Source organism: Panthera pardus, unplaced genomic scaffold (genome assembly GCF_024362965.1).
Source record: "Panthera pardus isolate Hobbes unplaced genomic scaffold, ASM2436296v1 HiC_scaffold_15, whole genome shotgun sequence".
Lineage (NCBI taxonomy): Eukaryota > Metazoa > Chordata > Mammalia > Carnivora > Felidae > Panthera > Panthera pardus.
This window is the reverse complement of record NW_026526710.1, coordinates 72,484,481-72,507,324: the sequence shown is the minus strand read 5'-3', so window position 1 is coordinate 72,507,324 and position 22,844 is coordinate 72,484,481. Positions and strand designations below refer to the sequence as shown.

Here is a 22,844-nt window from a genome sequence, read left to right as displayed (position 1 = left end):
TCTCTTGTTTTAAGCCACCCAATTTGTGGCACTTCGTAAGACAGCCCTCGGAAACTGATATATCCCCTCCTGTCCCATGGAGAAAAACAGCAAGCTGGTGTGCAAAAGCCACTCAGGACTGCTGCTGGGCTCAGTGCACCAGCCTTCCTGCCTAGTATGGTCGAGAGATTTCTAGGGGCCCCTGGGTGGCTCAGTCAGTGAAGCGTCTGACTTCAGCTCAGGTCATATCTCACGGCTCGTGAGTTCGAGCCCCAGGTCGGGGCTCTGTGCTGAGAACTCAGAGCCTGCAGCCTAATTCCGATCTGTGTCTCTGTCTCTCTCTGCTCCTCCCCCACTCATGCTCTCTCTCTCTCTCTCTCTCTCTCTCTCTCGTGTGCGCACTCTCAAAAATAATAAGCATTAAAAAAAACCTTTTTTAAAAAAAGTGATTTCTTCAATGGGAACTCTGAGGCTATACTCTGCTCTGCTTTTTAGGAAGATTCGGCTTGTATATTTTGTTCCCTATGGTTTCACTCATGGCGCCCTGTTTGTTTTCTTGGAGCACTTGTCACTGTCTCTACTGTCCATCTCCCCACCTGGATCGTGACTTCCCTGGGAGCAGGGATAATGCCTGTCTTGTCCAGAGCCCACACCTCTCCCCCTGTCTGGCATAAAGTAATCTCTGGACGAAGGCTTGAGTGAGTGCATGAATGTGCAAATGGTATTCCATCGTTATCTTTTCGGTTTTAAAGATTTCATTTTTTATTTTTAAGTAGTCTCTTCACCCGACGTGAGGCTTACATTCGCAACCCAAAGACTAAGAGGCCCCGCTCCACAGACTGAGCCGGTCAGGTGCCCCTAACGATCTTTATCTTGATGGACTTTGCTGTAGCTTCACCCTCTTGGTCACCTCCCCTTCTCATCTGAACGATGCCAAATATTCTCCTGACCATTGTGATTATTCCTTCGTCTTTATTTCACTGGCTTCTCTTTCTCTGCACATACCAAAGCCCTTGTGTTCCTAGGTTCTTTTTTTTTTTCAAGTTAATTTATTTATTTTTAGTCATCTCTACACCCAACGTGGGGTTTGAACTCACAACCCCAAGATCATGAGTCACGTGCTCCTCCGACTGAGCCAGCCAGGCGTCCCCCGCGTTCATTTTTTATCTCATTTTCTATTAGACTTTTTTTGAGTTGTCACTACCACCGATATCCATAGGACTCCCAAACTGTGGGCCAGATTCTTCCCTGAGCTTCGTACTTGTACATCCACACCGTCTGCTAGATGTTTCTACCTGAATGTCTCCCAACTAGAGCAAATAAAAGTCAATCAGCTTTACCTCTTCTTTGTATCTGAGATCTCTCCCTGATTCTCTTACCCTAAACCACTGCCAACATCAAGGCCTTCATCCTCTTTCTACAACAATCTCCTCTGTGGTTTTCCAGATTTTATACTTACTTCCCTCACATGCATCCTTTGTATAGGTGCAGGCTGAGACATTTAAAAATCAACCTTCTAGTCACTCCTTACTTATACTAGCACAACCATTCTACAAGATGTAGTCCAAGACCCTGAATATGACAAACCAGACCCCACTTATCGCTCCTTCCTGAAACCTGAAGACCCAGAAGCATCAAAGTGTCTTGCATGCTGGGTTAGTCTCCTCATCCTGCATTTGCTCTTGCTGGTTCCTCTGAGAGAAACGAACTGGTAACCGGGGTGCCTGGGTGGCTCCGTCAGTGGAGCGCCCGACTTCCGCTCAGGTCATGATCTCACGGTGTGTGAGTTCGAGCCCCGCGTTGGGTTCTGTGCTGACAGCTCGGAGCCTGGAGCCCGCTTCGGGTTCGGTCTCCCTCTCTCTCTGCCCCTCCCCCGCTCATGCTCTGTCTCTCTCTGTTAAAAAATAAATAAACATAAAAAAAAAAAAAGAAATGAACTGGTGACCTTCTCATTCCCACTCATTGGGGCGGTGGACAGCCTTTCAAAACAGATGTCAATGATGCCCAATTCCTAGTATTTATGCCCTGTGTAATCCCCTCCCCTTGAGTGTGGATCGAACCTAGTGACTTGTTTCTAACAAACATAACATAGCAAAAGTGATGGGATGTCACCTCCGTGATTAGGCTATAAAAGATTATGATTCTGTTTGCTCGCTCTCCCTCCTTCTTCTTGAATGCTTCTCTGATGAAGCAAGATGAGGAAAGCCCACGTGGCAAGAAACTGGGCTCTAGCTAACCACCAGTTAAAGACTGAAGACCTCACTCCAGCAACCATTAAAGAATTGAGTCCTTCCAACCACATGAGAGAGCTTAGAAGTAGTTCCATGCCCATTTGAGCCTTCAGATGAGACCGCCTAGTTAACACCTTGATTGCAATTGAGGTGAGAAACCCGGAAGCAGAACAGAAGAGAAGATCTCTCTACTCCATGCCTAGACTCCCGACCCACGATGAGATAATAAATGTGATTGTTTTAAGCTGCTAAAGTTGGGGAGGTAGGGGCACCTGGGTGTCTCAGTTAAGCATCTGACTTCGGCTCAGGTCATGATCTTGCAGTTCGTGGGTTCGAACCCCGTGTCGGGCTCTATGCTGACAGCTCAGAGCCTGGAGCCTGCTTCGGATTCTTTGTCTCCCTCTCTCTCTGCCCCTCCCCTGCTCACACTCTGTGTCTCTCTCTCAAAAACAAACATTGAAAACAAAAATTAACTAAAGAAAGAAAGAAAGAGAGAAAGAGAAAGAAAGGAAGAAAGTTGGGGGGTTATTTGTTACATACCAATATATAACTAATGCACTCATTTCATGCAACATATATTCCATGAAGACTTGAATACCTTCTGCCAAACACACACACATGCACACACACTTTGTGAACCTGAGAGCAATGCTTTGTGTTTACTACGTAGCACTGTACTTGACTTTTCTTAATGTTTATTTTATTTTTGAGAGAGAGAGACAGACAGACAGACAGAGCATGAGCAGGGGAGGGGCAGAGAAAAAGGGAGACACAGAATCTGAAACAGGCTCCAGGCTCTGAGCTGTCAGCACAGAGCCCGACACGGGGCTCAAACCCATGAACTATGACATCATGACGTGAGCCGAAGTCAGACCCTTAACCGACTGAGCCACCCGGGAGCCCCAGCACTATATTTAATGGATTCATTGTAATCACCTGATTCTGTTTGGGTGTCTCCACTGAACTTTGAGACATTTGAGGCTGTGATGTATGTTCTTTGTTATCTTATCCTTATATCTCCAGTGTAGCTCTTGGTACATTTGGTCAAAAATTACTTTATGGATAAGTGAACAAATGAGTGAATGAATATCATTTTGCGAGGTGATGCACAGGGATTAAAAAAATACAGTTAGATCTGTGTTATAGGCGTAGAAGCTTGTAATCAAGTTAGAGAGACTGACATAAAATCAACTAACAGAAATGTGAGTGAAATAAATGTTGGATCAAAATAAGAAAAATGTGCTATAGAAACATGAAAGATAGAATGTCCTTTCTGATCTGGGCAATCTGAAAATATTTCTCAGAGGAAATGGCTTTTGACCTTGACCTTGAAGGTTAACAGAACTTTAAGCAGCAAAGATGGGAAGGAAAGGAAGTCAAAATTAATAAAAACCATAAACAAATCCTAGAGGTGGAAAAGTCTAGCAGAGTGACAGAGTCAGGCCTGGTCCCAGGGGGAGAGAAAGCAGACGGAGATGAAAATTGGAAATCAATTAGCTTCAAAGGCGCAGGTGAGGTCACTACTCTTAGAGAACATGTTGAAAGCAGAACCTTGGGAAACTGACATTTAAAGACCAACAAGAAAGGGGAACTTGCCAGGGAGAGTTAAGCGGACTCAGGCATGTGATATGGTATGCTAATCACTTTACATAAGTTTGAAGGAGGAGGTGATGTTCTGAGGTTGAGTGTGATGCAATTTTAAAAGAGGCCTTTGGGATGGGGCAAGTAGGCCACTAGTAACCTTTAAGAAAACAGTACCTATGAAAAACTGGAGATGAAAGGTTTTGCTGATAAAAATACATGTTTGAGGAAGTCAACCAGCCTCTAAATAAGTGTCCCAATGATACCTTAGGAGACCTGCCTGTTAAGACTTCTGAGTCACGGGCCATTTTGATAGTGAAATGACTTCTCTGATAAGCAACATTTACCTCTGAAATAAAAAAATACCTATACGACTCTCCATCTCGGGGTTGTGAGTTCGAGCCCTACTTTGCGGGTAGAGATTACTTACAAAAATAAAATCTTTAACAAACCGAAAGCAAAAGCCTGACCCTACCTGACTTTTGTCCTTTCTCCAAGGGACCCCTTCGTGGTTTATAACTGTTAATTCTGGACCACTTGCATGTTTCATCTGGTTGCACTCGTCCGTTTCCTCAGCTAAACTGCAAAGTCCATGAATCATGACTTCCTTCACATCTCCACTCAGTACGTACTTAATAATTCCAATAAAAACCATGATAACCTTTGGCTTCTGTACACTCTTTGTAATCCCCCAGAGTATTTTTTTCAGCAACTATTTATTGGAGGCTTGCTAACTGCCAGGCTCTCGGCTGACAGCATCACATCCATGATCTTTTTCAGTCCCCTTACAAATCCTGGGCTTCCACAGGGCTGGGGAGCTATACTTACTCTATTTTCACAAATGAGCTGAGAGTGGAAAAGAGAAGGGAGATCTAGTTTATTTCAACGAAGATCCTCAGAGATAAAAGTGCATTACAGCCACACCAGGGTGACCAACTGTCCCAGGTTGCCCAGGCAGGAGGGCATTTGCAGAACATGAGACTTTCAGTTTTTATTTATTTATAATGTTTATTTATTTTTGAGAGAGAGACAGGACGCGAGTGGGTTGGGGCAGAGAGAGAGGGAGGCACAGAATCTGAAGCAGGCTCCATCCAGGCTCCAAGCTGTCAGCACAGAGCCCGACGTGGGGCTCGAACTCACAGACTAGAAGATCACGACCTGAGCCGAAGTTGGACGCTCAACCGACTGAGCCACCCAGGCGCCCCGAGACTTTCAGTTTTAAAACCAGGACTGGTCCAGGTGAACCAGGGCTAGGAAACTTTCCCTAGTCTTTAAGGATGAGACAGTAAAATGTGTAATGGAAGGGCTAATATCTATGTCCTATTAGCAATACTCATTATGAAGAGAATTCCTATGTATCTATAAGATGACTTGGGTTGAAAATTACACCAGACTTTGTTCCAAGACATGTAGAAATGCACACTTCTTCATTTCCCAGCTGATGCTTGAAAAAGTGGGTTGGAAGTGGCACACGTAGGCAGCCTTAATGCCCTTCTTCCTCCTGTCTGTTAATTTCAAGTCTGGAAGAAAAGTCCAGATTTATCATGCTGGCTGGCACTTTCCCAGGGCTCCCATGGGTCCTCTGTGAAGTGTTAGCCTGACTTCCTTATGTTCTTCTATATTTATATTATGAAACTTAAAAAAAAGTTTAGTCCTAACTCTCAGAAACCTGTTCCTTTTAATGCAACACCAATAAAAGTTTCAAGAAGAGGAAAGGAGTATTTTTATCATTTTATTTGCAGGTGCCATACGGCGTTGGGTCTTTTTTTTTTTTTTTAAGATGGGCAAAGTAAGATGTTTTTGCTCTCTGCTTTCTGATAAACGCGTGCGTGCCCTCCAGACAGAGGATCTGGGAATCTCTTACTAAAAAGTAAACTTCGAAAAACAAAAGGATTTCACAATCGCCACAACCACCCAACGCTCCCTGCCCCTCCTCCTCCTCCTCCGACACTTGTCTGAATGAATCATCAAGAAGGCAGACTGGTTCACTTAGATGTTCTCTATTGTTTGGGTTTAAAAAAAAAAAAATGGTGGCAACATTTTCTTCTTCCTTCCTCGCCGCTGCTTGGCTTTGCTGAAACAGGGCAGCCCAATCCGACAAAACACACAAATTGCTGTTTTGACTGGCTTCTTTGAACCCCTTTCTTTCCCATCACAAACAGCTCCTGCAGGTCTGTCTCGGGAAGGTGCTGTTTTGGCATTCACCGGTAAAAAGCAAGCCGGCAGGGAGTGTGCCTTTCAGAATTAGTTCCATGCTCATTCCCTACAACATCCCTCCGGAGGGGTGAGATGCCCCAACACCTTCCTTGCCTCCAGGTTCCCTCTGGCTTCTTGGAATAACGTGACACCCTTTCTGAGGTCACGTTTTCATCACTGGGGGTTGGAAAGCACCTAGGAGCGCCCAGCTGCAGCTCTGTGCTGGGGGGGGGGGGCGGGGGGGGGGGAGCTGGCACTGACCTTATCAGTATTTTTCACATATCAGCTGGTTTAATAATCAACCCCGCACCCTCAGAAAACCCAGGGGCATAAAACTTGGCTGCATCTAATGAGGCACCGGAGCGGAAAACAAACTAGCTTTGCTCTGGGACTGGGCCCTTCCCCGGGCCCCTGTGGGAAGCCGGCTGGACTGTGGTGGCCGGGGAAGACTGTTTGGAGGTTAGAAAGGCTCGAGTTCGAATCCCATGAGTGTTCCAGCCACTTGCCAATCAATCAATCGACTTCGGGGAGACTGCTGATTCTCTGAGGCGGGCCCTCTCCCCTATAAAATAAGAAAGCTAATCAGAGGTTCCAAGTAGGTGACCACTGGACGACACAATAAAATTGTATCACCTTGTGAGTGATTACTAAGAAGTGTTTCTCTTGGGGAAGTATTGGTGATCTGAACACAGACTCAAGAGAAGTCCTCTGGAAACCCTGTGGTTTCCTAAAGCCAAAAACAGAAGCAGCCAGGATTCAACCTCTGTTCCCCAAATTAGCACATTTTATTTTCACAGTTTCATCCCAGGGGAGAGACTGCCTTTTATGATTCCCTGCTGAATTCCCTTACCCAAATCTGTCCAAAGTAACTACACAGGACCTTCTTCCTATTTTTTTTTTAATTTTTTTTAATGTTTATTTTTGCAGACAGAGAGAGACAGAGACAGAGCATGAGTGGGGGAGGGGCAGAGAGAGAGAGAACACACAGAATCTGAAGCAGGCTCCAGGCTGTGAGCTGTCAGCACAGAGCCCGATGCGGGGCTTGAACTCACCAGCTGTGAGATCATGACCTGAGCCGAAGTCGGACGCTCAACCCACTGAGCCACCCAGGTGCCCCCCTTCTTCCTATTTTTTGATGCAGTATTATATAAATCAGGACCTGCATTTTTATATGAATACATGCCAGGAGCTTTGGGCAATTCAGTAGCATTCATGAAGCCTATTATGTACAGAGTGAAAATAAAGGTTTTACCATCACTAGAAGGTTATAAATTAAAAACAGATGGTCTCATCAAGGGAAAACCTGCCACTTCCTTTCCAGCTTCACCACTGCCTTTTTTCCAAAAGCTTTCATTTGAGTCTAATAATCTTAATTGGGCAAGATCTTCCACAGCTTTGTGAGGAAGCTAATATCTAACCCTCCGTCTTGAAAGTGAAGTTAACTGGCATTTACTGAGCATGACTGCGAGCCACACACCATGCACATTCTCACCTTGTTTGATTCCCCAGAAGTTTTGAAACCGGTGTATCTTACACTGTTTTATAAGAGAACGGAGCCGAAGCCACTTATCCAGAGTCCTGCAAAGAGTAAGTGGCAACACCGTAGCTGATTTCAAAGTCCAAAGCCAGTGACAATTGTGGCGAAAGAAAGTTTGTGGTTTTAAAAATAGACGTGAAGTTGGAAATGGGCAAATCTCCTAGCTCCCTGAGAGGTCATTAGTGAGAGAGCCTGATGAAAAGAAAAAAAAAAAAAAAAGTCTTTCATTAAGACACAAGAAATATCAAAGGGCTATTTGCACATTCCATTTCCAGCCCAAATCCAAGCCCAGGCTCCATGCACTGTGAGACTTACTTTCTTTCTTTCTTTCTTTCTTTCTTTCTTTCTTTCTTTCTTTCTTCTTTCTTTCTCTTTCTTTCCTTCTTTAAAAAAATTTTTTTTCACCACTGTCCAGTCTCTAATCACACCTGGGAGCAGTCTGGGGCCCCAGCCTTACAAAGTAAGGGAATCCTAAGTCCCCACCTATAACTCCTCAATTCTCCCACTTTTCTGGTGTTTTTTTAAATCGACTGATTTGGAAGAAGACTGTCGGTAGGTCTGAATTTGTTAAACTGATTTCTGAAAGTCCTTAACAGAGAGAGGGCCTGGATTGTACTGACACAGGTTTTGTTCTTGAACGATGACCTATGAGGTGAGATACAGGGTAGGGTGTGTCCTGTCAGGTGACCCCTTCTATTTTCAGCTGCATATAAGAAGCAGCCCAGACTCAGTGACACCACCCCCCCGGGGAAGCCAGAACACATGGGGAATTTTCATGTCCAAGAAAATACTTCTGAGTCCAAGGTGTTTCTGCCCAACCTCCTCCAGGACTTCAATCAATGTGGAGGAGAAGAACTTGGAAAAGAGATTTTTGGAGGGGACTTTTTACACCCACTCTCCTACTTCTTTTTGCAAACCCTTCAGTTCACCGTGTGCCGTGAGTGAGGTCCGGAGCGGGTCTGCTAGGACCAGGCGTGTGGCAGATGTCTCCAGACCCCTTTGCCGTCCCAGTTTCTGTCTCAAACCACAAGTGACCTGAGAGGTGATTCAGGGGAATCACTCTGGCTCAGACAGGCTGCCTGGCTCAGGGTCTCGAAGCTCACTGATGGCTTTGCCCTCAAAGTCCAGCATCAGGATTCCATTCGGTACGGCTTGTCACTCTTGGTGTGGACTTTTTTCAAGGTGCCAGTTATCTTCCTGCTGGGTCATTCCCTCTGACAAAGGTTTGAGGAGTTTGGCAAGATTTTTCACAATTTATGCTGTTCCAGCCTAAAGGTGTGTGTGTGTGTGTGTGTGTGTGTGTGTGTGTGTGCTGGGGTAGGGGCAGAGTTATTGCAAGGGATTAAACAGCCCAAATCACAGCACACAGAGTCTTTAGACTGAAGAAAACAACTTATCTCATTCATAGATACATTGATAGATAGATGATAAAGAGAGAGGTGATAGATGACAGACGACCTTTGTTTCCCCCCACCTCGCCCCCGCCCCCGCCCGCATGTATTATCAGTCCTCACGCAATTGCCATATGAAGTATTATTCCCATTTTTTACCTGCGAGAGCACAAGCTAGGAGAAGCTAATGAATTGCCAAGTTCTCAGGGCTGAAAAGTGACAAAGCCATGATTTGAGTGTTTGCTTCCTCTTCGTCATTGTTTCTTTAGAACTATTTCTCATCCCCTCGATGTACACAAAAAATTACGGTATTCGGGGGGCCCCTGGCTGGCTCGGTTGGTAGGACGTGTGCCTCTTCATCTCGGGGTCATGAGTTCAAGCCCCATGTTTGGCACAGAGCTTACTTAAAAAAGTAAACTAAAATATTACAGTATTCATTAATGAGTGCCATGAGCACATATGGAATCAGTTGTACACATGAGATAGTGGGATAAGTATAGACTCAACATGCTAAAAATTTGAAAATTTCTTTTTAAAGGTTTTGATGGGAATTCTGTATCCTTTAGTTAGTAATTGCAAATTACAGCACAAAGAGATTTCTATCCCTCTTCTTTCCTCCCCGTTTCTACCTGCATCCCTGCCCAGCCCCCACAGGCCCTGAAATGATGGGTTATTTGGGCAGTATTTAATATTTGTAGAGAGACAATACAGGCATTTCACCTAAGCACAGGAGAGACACATGCACAGAGATAAATAAATTCACCAAAAAAAGGAAAACTTGCTTTGGGAGAGACTATGATAAAGCTCTATAGCTGTAGTGTGTTGACGATGCAAAATCTTTGAATTACTGAGATGTTTTTGCCGGTTTTCTCTTAAATTGTTTGTGTAAATGTAAATGACACAATTAGATACCTGTTTTCTCGATTAATGATGGTAGGAGAGCTGATAAAAACATCTCAAATAAAACTATCAGCATAGGAGGGGGTGCCTAGCGGGCTCAGTCCGGGGACCGTTCAACTCTTGATCCTGGGGTCGTGCATTTGAGACCCACGCAGAGTGTACAGATTACTTAAATACATAAATAAATTTTAAAAAAAACCTATCAACATAAGAAAGTTTACCAAAGCATGTCATGTTATCCCTCAAAGCATAGCCCATTTTTACCTGATGACCCATTCAAATGATACAAGGACATAAGTTCAGAAGAAATTCCGTCCCTATAGGTGCTAGCTTTCTTGACATTTGAAGCACACTTTATTTTTTAAGGGTTTTTTGCTTTTTAGCTTGGTTTTGGTTTTTGGTTTTTGTGGTTTTGTTTTTGTTGTGTTTGGGGTTTTTTGTTTGTTTGTTTTATTTTTGTTTTGAGCAAGAGAGAAAGCATGCGGGCAGGGGAGGGACAGAGAGTGCGTGAGAGAGAATCCCAAGCAGTCTCTGCAGTGGCATCACAGAGCACAATGCGGGGCTCGAACTCCCCAGCTGTGAGATCATGTCCTGAGCGGGAATCAAGAGTCGGATGCTTACCTGGCTGAGCCACCCAGGTGTCCCAGAGGCACTAATTTTTCAGCGGTTTAGTATATTTAGGATTCAGAATGAAGTTTCTGTGAGATTCGATCTTCTTCAGCTCCCTCAGTGATGGTCACAGCTTCTTAATTCTGGTATTATTGCATTTCTGATTTTTTCCCCCCCGCAAAGGTCCATCAGTTTTGCCACAGTTTGAAGGGTGAGGGGCTGCGCTCTGCTAATGTGATTCGCTATTGCTTTAATCCAAGACGCAAAGCCTGGGAAGGCTTCACTTATACTTGCTGTGGAGGGAATGACAGTAACTTTGTTAACGTGAAGGATTGCGAACGTGTTTGTGCGAAAGGCAGTGAATTTTTTCCTGCTCAATTTTATTTTATTTATTTTTTATTTTTTTAACGTTTATTTATTGAGACAGAGCATGAATGGGGGAGGGTCAGAGAGAGAGGGAGACACAGAATCTGAAACAGGCTCCAGGCTCTGAGCTGTCAGCACAGAGCCTGGCACGGGGCTCAAACTCACGGTCCGTGAGATCATGACCTGAGCCGAAGTCGGACGTTTAACCGACTGAGCCACCCAGGTGCCCCTTCTTGCTCAATTTTAAACTAACTAGAAGTAATTCAGAAGCAAAATTATACTTTTATGTAACCATTTTGTGAATAGCGCTTTGCCATTTCTAGGTGACTTTTCAAATATACGAGTTATGGTTTTCTCTTAAATATAAATGCAAGTCGGGGGCACCTGGGTGGCTCAGTCGGTTAGGCATCTGTCTCTTGGTTTCTGCTCAGGTCATGATCTCATGGTTCATGAGTTCAAGCCCTGCATCAGGCTCTGCACTGACAGCATGGAGCCTGCTTGGCATTTTCTCTCTCTCCCTGCCCCTCCTCTGCTCTGTCTCTCAAAATATATAAACTTAAAAAAATTTAAAAAAAATAATAAATATATAAATGCAAGTCAAACTGTTTTTTTAATTCCTGGTAGCTTTTTGTTAGTCAGCATTTACAATTACAATGATGTGGGCATCGTGGGAATTTTTTTACATTCAGAGTCCTGAGCGGGGGGAGGGGGGCTTCTGGGTGGCTCAAGTCAGTTAAGCGACTGACTTCTGTTCAGGTCATGATCTCCCCGTTCAGGGGTTCAAGCCCCATAGAAACCATAAGCTCAGTTGAAAAGGAATCCAGACTAGGCTAGGTATGAAACAGCATTCTCAGGGCCTCTGCTCAAACTCGGGCTTCTTTTTCTTTAACCATTAAAAAAAAGTAAAGATTGATACCTTTCAGGGCACCTGGATGGCTCAGTTAGTTAAGTATCCAACTTCAGCTCAGGTCACGATTTCATGGTTCGTTGAGTTCGCGCCCCGCGTCCCAGCTCAGGGCCCGGAACCTGCTTCCGATTCTGTGTCTCCCTCTCTCTGCCCCTCCCCCGCTCATGCTCTGTCTCTCTCAGAAAATGAATACAACATTTTAAAAATTAAAAAAAAAAAGAGTTCTCAGAACATACATAGTTCGCAAACCCGAAGATTGTGAACTGTTCAAGGCTTTCCTGCTACTCCCTGTAGAAAAGAGCAGCAAGGCCGCTCATAGCAAACCTAATTAACACCAAGGGTTCAATTCCGGCTCTCCGAAGAGGCAAAGGGACAGGAGTCACTCTTCCAGAGAGGCTCAAACCAAATCCTGCAGATCCCCGACCCTTTACAGAGCCAATCGCCCCCCTGCCCCCAAGCCCTGCTCCTGAGATGCCCCGGGGCAGCCCTTCATTCCCCCCACCCAGGTCCCCGGCTGGCTGTCACCCTCTCCCTCTCCCGTGGTCACCCTCCTCCTGAAGCCCCTCCTCTCTCCCTCCCCAGCGCAGGGAGGCCATACACATTCCACACTTTCAGCAGGAAGACGCCATCCAGTTCGAAGCTACAAATTAGGAGGATCTTTGGAGCTTTCACTCACACTGGAAGGGCACTCGAGTGACACCTACTTCTGCACACGACTGGCTTCGGATGAAGCAATACTTGCTGCTCGGGGTGGGGGCGGAGGAAGGGTGAAGCGTGAGGCCATCTAAAAGGAAACTGCCAAGGCAGAGGCCCCAGGGCGGCCAAGGAGGGCTCCCCGGGTCTCTAATGAGGTCCCACATCTCTGAAGGCTCCTTTAAGTAAATCACTCTCCAGGCAGTACTGCGAGGGCACTCGAGACCCACGCCTGGCACGAATATCTTCTTTTTCCGCTATCTCCTCTGCCAGTTAAACCGTTAGTCCCTTGACAGCAGAAGTCATGCTAAACGTCCCCGTGTTTTCCACTCCTGCCCCAGAGCTGGAACCCAGGAGGCGGTGATCAGCCATGTGCCTGCAGACGGAAATCGGTGAAACGATTTTGGTTTCGTAACGAACATTCGGCAGCTTACGTGACCGAAGTAAACACGCAGCCAAGACTGGTGATAATCTTTAATAGTTTACAGCTACAGTATAAAGTTTTACCTGTATAAATACAATTACAGACCATAAATATCCATAGGGCAAAATATCTGCCTCCAGACAGATCAAAAAACATCGTTGCCACGAAATAAACTAACAGCCTTAAGTAACACTGCAGAAAAACAGATACTGAGGTAATTTTTCATCTAAAGTGACTACAGCCTATCATGAAAACATTCTTACTGTTCAAGTACTTATGAAAGCCTGGTCTCATAATCTAAAAATGTAACTTTAACGAATACGCTTTGAAACTGAACAAAATACTTTAATTATAAATAGGTAAAATAAATAAGATCATTCTTGCTGAAATTCAATCATGACATTATTATTTCTTTTTTATGTATTTGGGGGCTTTGTCGGTAGTCTGGCCTTCTAACAATAAAAGGGGGAAATTCATATACCTTTCACAGAACCTACATATTATTATAATGCAAACTACACATATAGATGAGATTTCCATTCTGGATGAGCAATGCATTCTCTTTTTTTAAAAAAGTATATCCTATGTAAAACGTGCTTAATTTCTTTTAAAGGACCACTTCTTGAAAGAGGTACACTGACTAGTATGAGAAAAGGCAACTTACAGATTTTCAAAACTTCTTTAGAAATACATTCATTTTCCTATCAAGTTACTTGAGAATTTTTGTTTCACTAAGTTTTAATTACAGCAGTAGAAAGCCTAAATCGCCTTTTTCCCCTATTATTTCTCAGTATGCAAATTCCCACGTTCTTTATGTTGTAACATTCTAACCGGTAAGAATCTTACTGGCACCATATAACATCTCTGTCACATTTTTTCCCAAGTACAGACTTTCCAGCGAAGATTCAGAGGAACATAATTCAATGAAGGGTCATCCGAACAGAAGCAATACATTTTGAGTCAAAAGGAAAAAGCTTTCAAATTTACCCTATATTTTGTAGTGACCTATGGGATCAACATTCGCCATGACATTGTGTTTCCAGAATGAAATCTTTACTTTTAACAAGGTAATATATAAACCGAAGACTATACAGCACTTTTCTGTCTTCCAAAAGTGAAAACCAACACTGAACATTCGCTCTTTCTTGCCCCTGCCCACCGTTATCCGTTTGCCAGCACCCCTGGGCAGCAACCTTCAGCACACATACCAGAATAATTTTCGAAGTAAAAACTCAAGGTATAAGTAATTCATTCCTTATGTTGCACAGTTCCTCCATTCTTGCCTTACAAATAAACAAAGTGGTCTTATAACATTCTCCCGAGCCCCAGATAAATGACTTCTGGGAAATCCCCGACAGAAATCCTCTTGGATGTATCCCATCCTGGTTTCCAAGGGCATCCAAAAGCAAGTGAGATCTCCCTCACAACCTCCATTACAAGGCAGTCTCTTCTAACTGATGAAATTTGCATCTACTGGGGAACCTTCCGTCTCAAACCAATCTCCTCATTCGAAAGCTCCCAAAGCAGTCAGGTTCCCGAGCGGAAGAGTTTGGATATCAGATTCATAAGCTTCTGTCGGAAATTCAGTTTGTCTCCAAATCTCCGGAGCTGCATGGCACATTCCACTTCGGGCTCTGAAAAGGAAAGCAAACCATCAAAATCATGCTGACATGACAAACTGTAACCGGCAAGAGCCCCATCCGAGGGGCAAGCTGAGTGTGCATCCAGTGAAGCGTTTATGTCAACTTTAGCTCTATGCACACCCATTTTCTGAACGTGAGAAAGGTTACTTAGAACACACACGACATATGTTAACACGGTGTGACTCATAAACAAAAAAACAACGGTTACAGTAAGAATGAAGACTTTTACTTTGAAGTCTTTTTTTTTTTTTTTAACGCATACCGGATGAGGTAAATGTCATCTTTCTTTCAATAGGGACATTTATGTCACACACCGCAGTTTAGTGAGCCTTTGCCAGCCTCAGATGATGTCATCCTTTTCTCTCTCATTTGAGGCTGGTTGGGGGAACAGAAGTCGGAATTCTAAACTTTTTTATGCTGTTTTCAAGTAGGATTTATTTTATAAATGGCAGTAATTCACAGGTCATATTATGCCTTCATTAATAGGCAAATCCAAATGTGTTCTTATCCCCATTTAAAAAAACTCTTTGAAATCTAGTCTCATAAAATCTTGTATCCAAATTAAGCCCACATTCTCTAAAATAACTTAGAAATTTATATTCTACTGTAAATCAAATTCTTCCTACAAACCAATTTTTTTTCATACAATCTTCCTATACTCTTTTTTTTTCCTTTGGGGGCCAATAATCTTTTATTTTTTTTAATATAATTTATCGTCAAATTGGCTAACATACAATAACACCAATACATGAATTGGTGTAAAGTGTGCTTTTGACAAACCAAATTTGTACCAATCTGTTGCCTTTATGAGTGAAGCAGAAAATATAACGTTTAACTCACATGTGTACTACGTTTTAAATGTGAGATATTATAATTAAACAAACATTAATTGAAGAAAAAGGATTACTAGGAGAGTTTTAAAAAAATGATCCCTTTCACCAAAAAAGCGGGCAGAAAATAGCTGCTAGTCGTTTCCTAAATCTTTCTGTTCATTACACTTCTATAAATGTAATAACCAAAAAAATTGTAACTAGGAGTGGCGATCTTCACTAAATCTATTATGACAATCATTTCACAATGTATACATAGATCAAATCATCATTTGATATATGCATATACCACATCAAAGCTAATACAATGTCACAGGTCACTTATATCTCAATTAAACAATGTATTACTATCTAATTAAGTTTAAGAGGGCCCTTATTACTGGGAACGAAGTTAAATGGCAGGCAGGTTATTCTCAGGTTAGGCCTTCCCAAAACAGGAGAATTCTTGGACTTCCCAAAAGGTAGGCCAAGCTTTTTCCCTCCCAAGCAAGACCCGAGCGACAGCAACAAGGTACAAAGTTAGCCTTGGCCGTATCGTCAATCACCACTTCCTTTGCACGCCTCAGGGGCTCTATAAAGCGAAACCAACTTTAAAAGGGGGCCATTATCGTCTGATGCAATAGCAGTAGGACGGATTTCGAGCCCAGAGCCTTTCTGCCTTCTTCGCTACAGCCCCTTGGCAGATGACTACCTTGTTTGGTAAGATTTAGAAGGGGAGGGGGTAGGGGGGGTTCTGAAAAGTTATTTGATGGGGCTATATGTGGGGAGGAGGGGAAAGTGGATGGATTAAAAACCACTGCAGACCAACTCCTGTTCTTCTCCTATCCCGTCCCCGCAATAATAACGATTGTTAAAATGTTGCACTTTTAACAAAGAAGCAAAACTTTCTAGGCTCCTGGCCGCAGTGGTCCTCGCAGGGCCTCTGTAGCGCTCCATCAGTCCTTTGTGGGAGAGCGTGAAGGTACCCAAGCCAAGTACTGCTTTTTTGTGTTGGGGGGCCCGAGAGTGGCCACACTCAGAGTGGGGACCTCCATGGTCCTCGCCTCAGGACGAAGAGGGCTAGTCTCAGGAAGCGCTGGAGGCTCCCCGAGTCTCTCTCCCGCCCCCACCTGCCGTGACAATGACTTTCTCCTCGTGATGGTCGCCCGCACTTGCACTTTTCCTCCCCGCGGCCCCAGGGCTGAGCAACTGGGGATGCGAAGCAAGCGAAGCAAGCGAAGCAAGCGAAGAAGAGGCTTTCTGCCTCCGCCCAAACCGCCATCTGCATCCCAAATCGGGTTTCCTCCCGCGCCGTCTCCACGGTCCCGGGGGAAACCCCGCAGGGCTTCCTGGAGGCGCCCCCAAAGCACATGCAGGGGCGCAGACCTGCCCGACCCGGAGGCCGCGTGCCGACGGACTGAGCCCGCCGCGACCGAGACCCCGGCCCCGGCCCCCGCCCGGGCCCCGGCCCCGGCCGGGTTCTCAGCGGGACCCAGCTGCTCCCTACCTGCCGGGGCCCGCGCGGGGCTCGGCTGCGCGCTCTTACGCGTCCTCTTCCCAGGCATCTCCGCCAGCGGCCGCCGGCCACCGTGCCGCAGGAGCCCGGGGGTCTCGGTCCCCCACCCCGAACACCTCGGGGCGGCGGCACGCGAGCTGCACGCGCGGCGGGGACGGGCCGGACCGGGGCGGCGGGACCCAACTCTACCAGCAACGACAGGGGCGCGCGCGCACCTCTCAGGTCTGAGCGCCGGCCGGCTCCCGCGCTCTCTTCTTATGGGGACTTCCCGGGGACGGTGACGTAGCGAAACTTGACTCTGCGCCCGCCCCCGTCCCCGCCCCCCCCCCCCCCCCCCCCGGGGGCAGCCGCGTGGGGAGGACCTGCCCGGACTCGCTCGCGGTCCGCGGCGGCGCCGGTCCGCGGCGGGGGGCTCAGCGCTCTCGGCGCGGAGACCCTGCCCCGCCCCCAGATCGCTCCGGTCGCGGACGGGGGCCGGGGGCCGGGGGGGGGGGTGGGTCGGGGCCGAGAGGCTGCGCCCGCCCGAGGTCGCGGCCGCTGCGGTCGTGGCGGGAGTCCGGGAGTCGCGAGAGGGGAAAGTTCTCGTGGCGGGAAGGCTGGGGGTGGGGAGGCCAGGCGCTCGGCGCTTCCCGTAAACCCGCAGTTAGAGACTCCGGGCCAACCCTGGAAGGAGTGCGGGGGGTTGGTGGGGGGGAGGAAAGCTGGAACTGGGGCGGTGGGGGGGGGGGGGCGGAGAGGTAGTTGCGGGGCAGGGGAAGGGAGACAACTTTCATAGCAGGGGAGAGGATGCCAGAGGCGTGCGAGAAAGTACCAGCTTGAAACCCCGGAGCCAGCAAGCCAACGCTGTTTTGGTTTGAGTGGGGGTGCTGGTGTGTGTGGATGCGATGTAGGGCGACAAAGGGACGAGCTCTCGGCCCGGATCAGGTCTGTGTGGAGCACATTGCCCCCGGATAGGTCCATGTTTCTCCCATCTGGATGCTGCGTAGAAACACAAGGAGAGTAGACCGTCAAGTGCCCTTGTGGACGGGGGAACGAGGTATCTGGGGAATAGGAAGTTATTTGCACGATGCTGGCCCGGGCCTGGAGTAATTCCATTCTTATCAAGAGAAGTGGTAATTTGGGGTGGAGAGAGGGTACTGGGGGCCAATTCACGATAAGGGCTTCGGTAGACCATTTCTCATTCTGTCCCCGGAACAACCCTACGAAACTGTCATTCTTAACCATAAAAGCCGCTTTACAGGTGTGAAAACATTGGCCGAGAGTCGTGCCAGGATCTGAACCTGGGCGGGGCCCTACGGAGCAGGAGTCGGTACCCATGGTGGCCTTCCCAGTAACGGGAGGGGGGTTTGGGGTTGTTGTTGTTGTTGTTGTTGTTGTTGTTGTTTGGGTTGTTGTTGTTGTTGTTATTGTTTTGAAAGTGGTCTTAATTATCTGCACTGTTCAGTGGCCAGGTTACAAATTGGCCAGTTAGGGCTGTCTGGCTCCCAGGAGTGTTTGCTTTTGGTTCAGGGTATTGACTTGCAAAATGTCTTCTGAAGATTTGAAGTGGTTACCAACATTTAAAACTTGAGAGACTACATTAAAATCCCCGATCTCTGGCGTCCTTTGTAAAAGGCGAAGCTCTGACAACCGGGGCTCCGTTTCCGAGCAGAGCAGAGCTGGCTGGAAGTGTGGGAGCCTCTCCCGCTTGGACCTGGGGCGGGAGCTCCCATCCGCCACGCTCCCCCCTGTTGCGTTTGCCATTTACATTACGTGGCCCCAGTAGGCGTTTGAGCTTGTTTATTTACCTGAGATCACCCGATCTACGCAAAGCTGAAAGTATTTAGTTATTCATGGCTTGGTCCTACAGAAGTATAGACAATGCTATCATCGTGGAACCAGACTCCTCCTGAGTTTAAACAACGTAGTTTTGAGTGTGGTAAACACTCAGAGGGTTAAGAGGGGGCCGCACTGAGGAGTTATCCCCCCGACCTGGGAAGCACCGCAGAGGTGGGGCCTCCAAATCTTTTGTCACAGCGCAGAGCCACGGGGACTCTCCCAGGGCTCATTTTGACTGTCTTAATACTTAAGGAACACCATTAACTTTCTGACTGGATGAATTAGGAAACTTCTGGCCACATCGTGCACCCTGAAATGCAGGGAATACATTCATCGAAAGAAAAGCCAGTCCTACGGTTGTTTACCTACAGAGAGGGTGCCAATCTCCTCCTGGAACATTATCATTACAAAAGGTTGTTGGCCACGTGACCCCTACTAGGTACAAACCTTAGGCAAGTGGTGCCTTTTAGCGAATTGCAAATTCAGCTTGCGGGGAGGGGAAGGGAGGAGAGAAGCTAAGAGGAGATAGGCTTCCGAGGTGGGTCAAGTCAGCAATTTATGGAGGATTTTCCAGATTCTGGATTTGAGGGCACGTGTGTGGATCAGTTGGTCAAGTGTCTGACTTTGGCTCAGATCATGATCTCAGGGTTAGTGGGTTCAAGTCCCTCATCTGGCTCTCTGCTGTCAACATAGAGCCCACTTCAGATCCTCTGTCTACCTCTGTCTCTGCCCCTTCCCTGCTCGCTCGCGCTCTCTCTCTCTCTCTCTCTCAAAAATAAATAATCGTTAAAAAAAGATTCTGAATTTGAGATGGTTCATAAACTGTCAGATTTAACATTCTATGAAGGGAATTAGAAGCTGAGTATGGAAAGGCTCTCTTACCTGTATACTTCTCTGGAAAAGTGACGTATCACTTACTGAGAGCTTGTGAGAAATAGAAACCTATCAGCGTATTTTGACCCCCCGGGACTGACATCACAAAGACTTATCAGGAAGCATTAGAATACCCAGTTATCGGCTGAATGGGAGAAAAGGCGGAGAGGGGAGGGGCTGGGGTAGGGAGGGGAGAGAGAGAAGGAGGAAAAAAGAACGGTGAGGACCATTTTTAAAGCTATTACCAGGTATCAGTTTTCATGGACCAAGTTCAAAAATAACAGTGTAAACCTGGCTATGCCTGTGTTGTCATGAGAGCGTTTTTTTTTTTTAATTACTAAAAAAAAAAAAAAAAAAAGAAAAACACACAAAACAGAACAGAAAACATGATTAGTAATAGAACAGTCATTCGCGTGTTTCGTGCAGAAAATAGGATTTGACAGGAAAACAAAGAATATGACAGATGTAAGGGGGAATTTCAAGAGAGCTGTGACAAATACGTACAGGCTAAGGACCTGAGTCTCTGTATGTCAATAAAAGGAGACTTGCTTTTTTCTAGTTTGGTCATTGTTTTTTTCCTGCGAGGCACGCGTGTTAACAGGAAATGGGCCCGATGCATTCATCAGTTACATCTCTCTTTAAACAGCTACTGTGCTGGGCTCTGGGAGACAGTGCTCCCTACCCCCGTGGAGGTTATGCTGAAGAGACCAACACCTCACAAAGCCAATGTGCACGAGAACCACCCAAGTCTCTGGTGAAAATGCACATCTGATGGTGCAAATCTACCTGAGCTCCACAAACTCTGGTGATGCCCGCGTGCCTGTCCCCCGGACCTCACTTTGAGTAGCAAAGGCTAGAGGGTGATACAGGTAAGGACACAGGCGGGTACAAAGAGATGTGCGTCAAGGCTGTCCCACGGAAATTATGGGGGACTATGGGACGGCCCCGGAGGGCCATGGGGCAGGAAAGGACATCTGCGTAGAAAGGGACCGAGGCATAAATGGGATCGGCTAAGCAATGAGGCCAAAGAAAAGAAGTATGTTCTGGGCAAAGACTGCAGGGCAGTGTGAGGAGGAAGGGGTGAGAGGCGAGGGGAGACGGAAGCCACCTCAGGAGTCTGTGTATTATTTGGGGGGGGGGGCACGGGGGAACCACTGAAGGTTTTAGGCACGTGGGTGATAGGATCAGATTCTAGACAGTTCACTCTGGCTGCACTGTTACTAGATGAGCTGAGCTAAGAGGGGTGACGCTGTGACTCATGAAGATATGTGCTGTGGTCATCCTCCTCCAAGATGGTAGTGTCCACAAGGACAGTCACGGTATTAACCCCCGTCTCATCAAAATCCCCACATTTCCATGGGGCACCCGGGTGGCTCAGTCCGTTGAGTGCCTGACTCTTGATTTCGGCCCAGACCGTGATCCCAGCGTCGTGGGATCAAGCCCCGTGTTGGGCTCTGTGCTGAGCGTGGAGCCTGCTTAAGATTCTCTCCCTCCCTCCCTCTGCCCTTCTCCACCCGCCAACCTCCCGCCAATAAAAAAAATACAAAAATAAAATTCCCACATTTCCTGATTAGGATAGGACCACATTCTATTGGAGCAAGACTTGATATTTTTCAGCACGATTATAATTTTCTCCTATATTAGGGTCCTAAGGCTGCCACGACAAAGTACCACAAACTGAGGGGTTTAAAACAATGGGAGCGTGGGCACCTGGAGGGCTCGGTCAGTGGAGCGGGCAGCTCTTGATCTCAGAGTCGCGAGTCCAAGCACCGCCTTGGGAACAGAGCATAGAGATTACTTTAAACAAATAAAATAAAATCTTAAAACAATAGTTCATTCCCGCACAATTCTGGAGGCTGACATCAAGGTTTGGTACGGGCAGGGCCGTGCTCTCTCTGGGGTCTCAACGGGAGGAAATCTCCCTTGTCTTTTCAGCTTCCCGTGGTCGCCTGCAGTAATGACCTTCCTTTACTCGTAGATACATCGCTCCAATCTCCGCCTCAGTCTTCACATGGCCTTCTTTCCAAATTTCTTCCAAAGACATCAGTCATTGTTTGAGGGTCCTCCTCGCTCCAGTGGGATCTCATTTTAATGAGACTCCATCGGCAAAGACCCTGTTTTCCAATAAGTTTACGTTCATAGAATGGAGGTAGGGGATGATGAGATGGGGGGGCCGTATACTTCCGCATATCTTTTTGAGGGACGCAGCTCAAGCCATCACATCTCCCTTATCAGGGGCCTTTTAAAAATTTCTGTATATACATTTTCTTTCATCCTATTTGCAATTTGCACCATTTGTAAACCAAAAGGCCCTTAGTAAACTTGACAGTGGGTTCAAGCGGCCAGAAATAAAGCTCCAGAGTAGTGTGGTTAAGATAAGAAATGAGATGGCTTCTAAGGGAACAGGTTTAGGACACCTGTCAGCCACAGAAGGCATGCACATCTTAGTTGGAGACTGTGGTATGATGCCTTCCCTTCGTCCCACCCCCAGGCTTCTCACTCACAAGGCCAAACGAGTTTTTGATAAATTCTTGGGTGGAGCTTGAAAGCAAATTTAATTTTCGTTAGTGCAACGTATAAGCACATTGTAAAATTTGGACCGCATTTTAAATTTGTTTAATCCCCCAAAGTTTCTATGCTTCATTTTCTTCTCTCTGGTTTACAAATGTTGTTATGTTTGGGGGACCGGGGTGGCGCAGTCCAGTGAGCGTCTGACTCTTGATTTCAGCTCAGGTCATGACCCCACGGTCGTGGGATCGAGCCCTCTTTCCCCGTGCTGAGCGTGGAGCCTGCTTGGGATTCTCTCTCCCTCTGCTCCTCCCCCGTTTGCGCACATGGTGATGCGTGCTCCCCCCCCCCCCCAATTAATATATTTTTTTCTGTTTTCTTGCTGGATAATCACAAATAACGATCATCAAGCATGTTTGTGCTTTATTCATCTGTGGATTCCAGAAGAGAAGTAGGCAGTGTTATGGCTCAACAAGTATCAATTGAACAGTGGAAATCAGTCGGTATCGCTGTGTTGTTGATTTTCAACAACTGGTAAATTCAACTGACTTAGAGGACTTAATCAAGACACGATTAGGAAATGCTGTGTTTATTAGAATCCAGAGCGTCTGATGATAAAATGATTTTTAGGTGGTTATTGAATAACTGCTAGCAAGGCGATTCAGTCTTGTGTGAGTAGAAAACAATGATTGTTTAAGTGTAATCTGTGTTAACTACGACCTCAGGATTGATTTAAAATGCAGACCTGATCTCACATTATTAGTGTGCTTCACAATCCATGGGACCCTGGCCTGAAAATCCTCATTTTCACAAGCTTCTACACTAATGGAGAGGATGAAATACCACTTAAGAAATGATACCTG

The 22,844-nt window shown here is 46.3% G+C and overlaps 1 protein-coding gene and 1 long non-coding RNA gene across 2 annotated transcripts; one reads left to right on the top strand and one right to left on the bottom strand.

Annotated features, from left to right (window-relative positions):
- Window positions 1-12,849: 12,849 nt before the first annotated feature.
- PMAIP1 (phorbol-12-myristate-13-acetate-induced protein 1) lies at window positions 12,850-17,022 on the bottom strand. Its single transcript, XM_019463876.2, has 2 exons — window positions 16,774-17,022; window positions 12,850-14,448 (listed from the first exon to the last, which is right to left on the bottom strand). The coding sequence occupies exons 1-2, from the start codon at window positions 16,829-16,831 to the stop codon at window positions 14,342-14,344; spliced, it is 165 nt and encodes a 54-aa protein (XP_019319421.1). The 5' UTR covers window positions 16,832-17,022; the 3' UTR covers window positions 12,850-14,341.
- Window positions 15,897-22,375, top strand: LOC109275652 (uncharacterized). The gene is made up of 3 exons (XR_002084296.2): window positions 15,897-15,986; window positions 20,120-20,342; window positions 21,409-22,375. It is a non-coding gene; the product is annotated as an uncharacterized LOC109275652 (long non-coding RNA).
- Window positions 22,376-22,844: the final 469 nt, after the last annotated feature.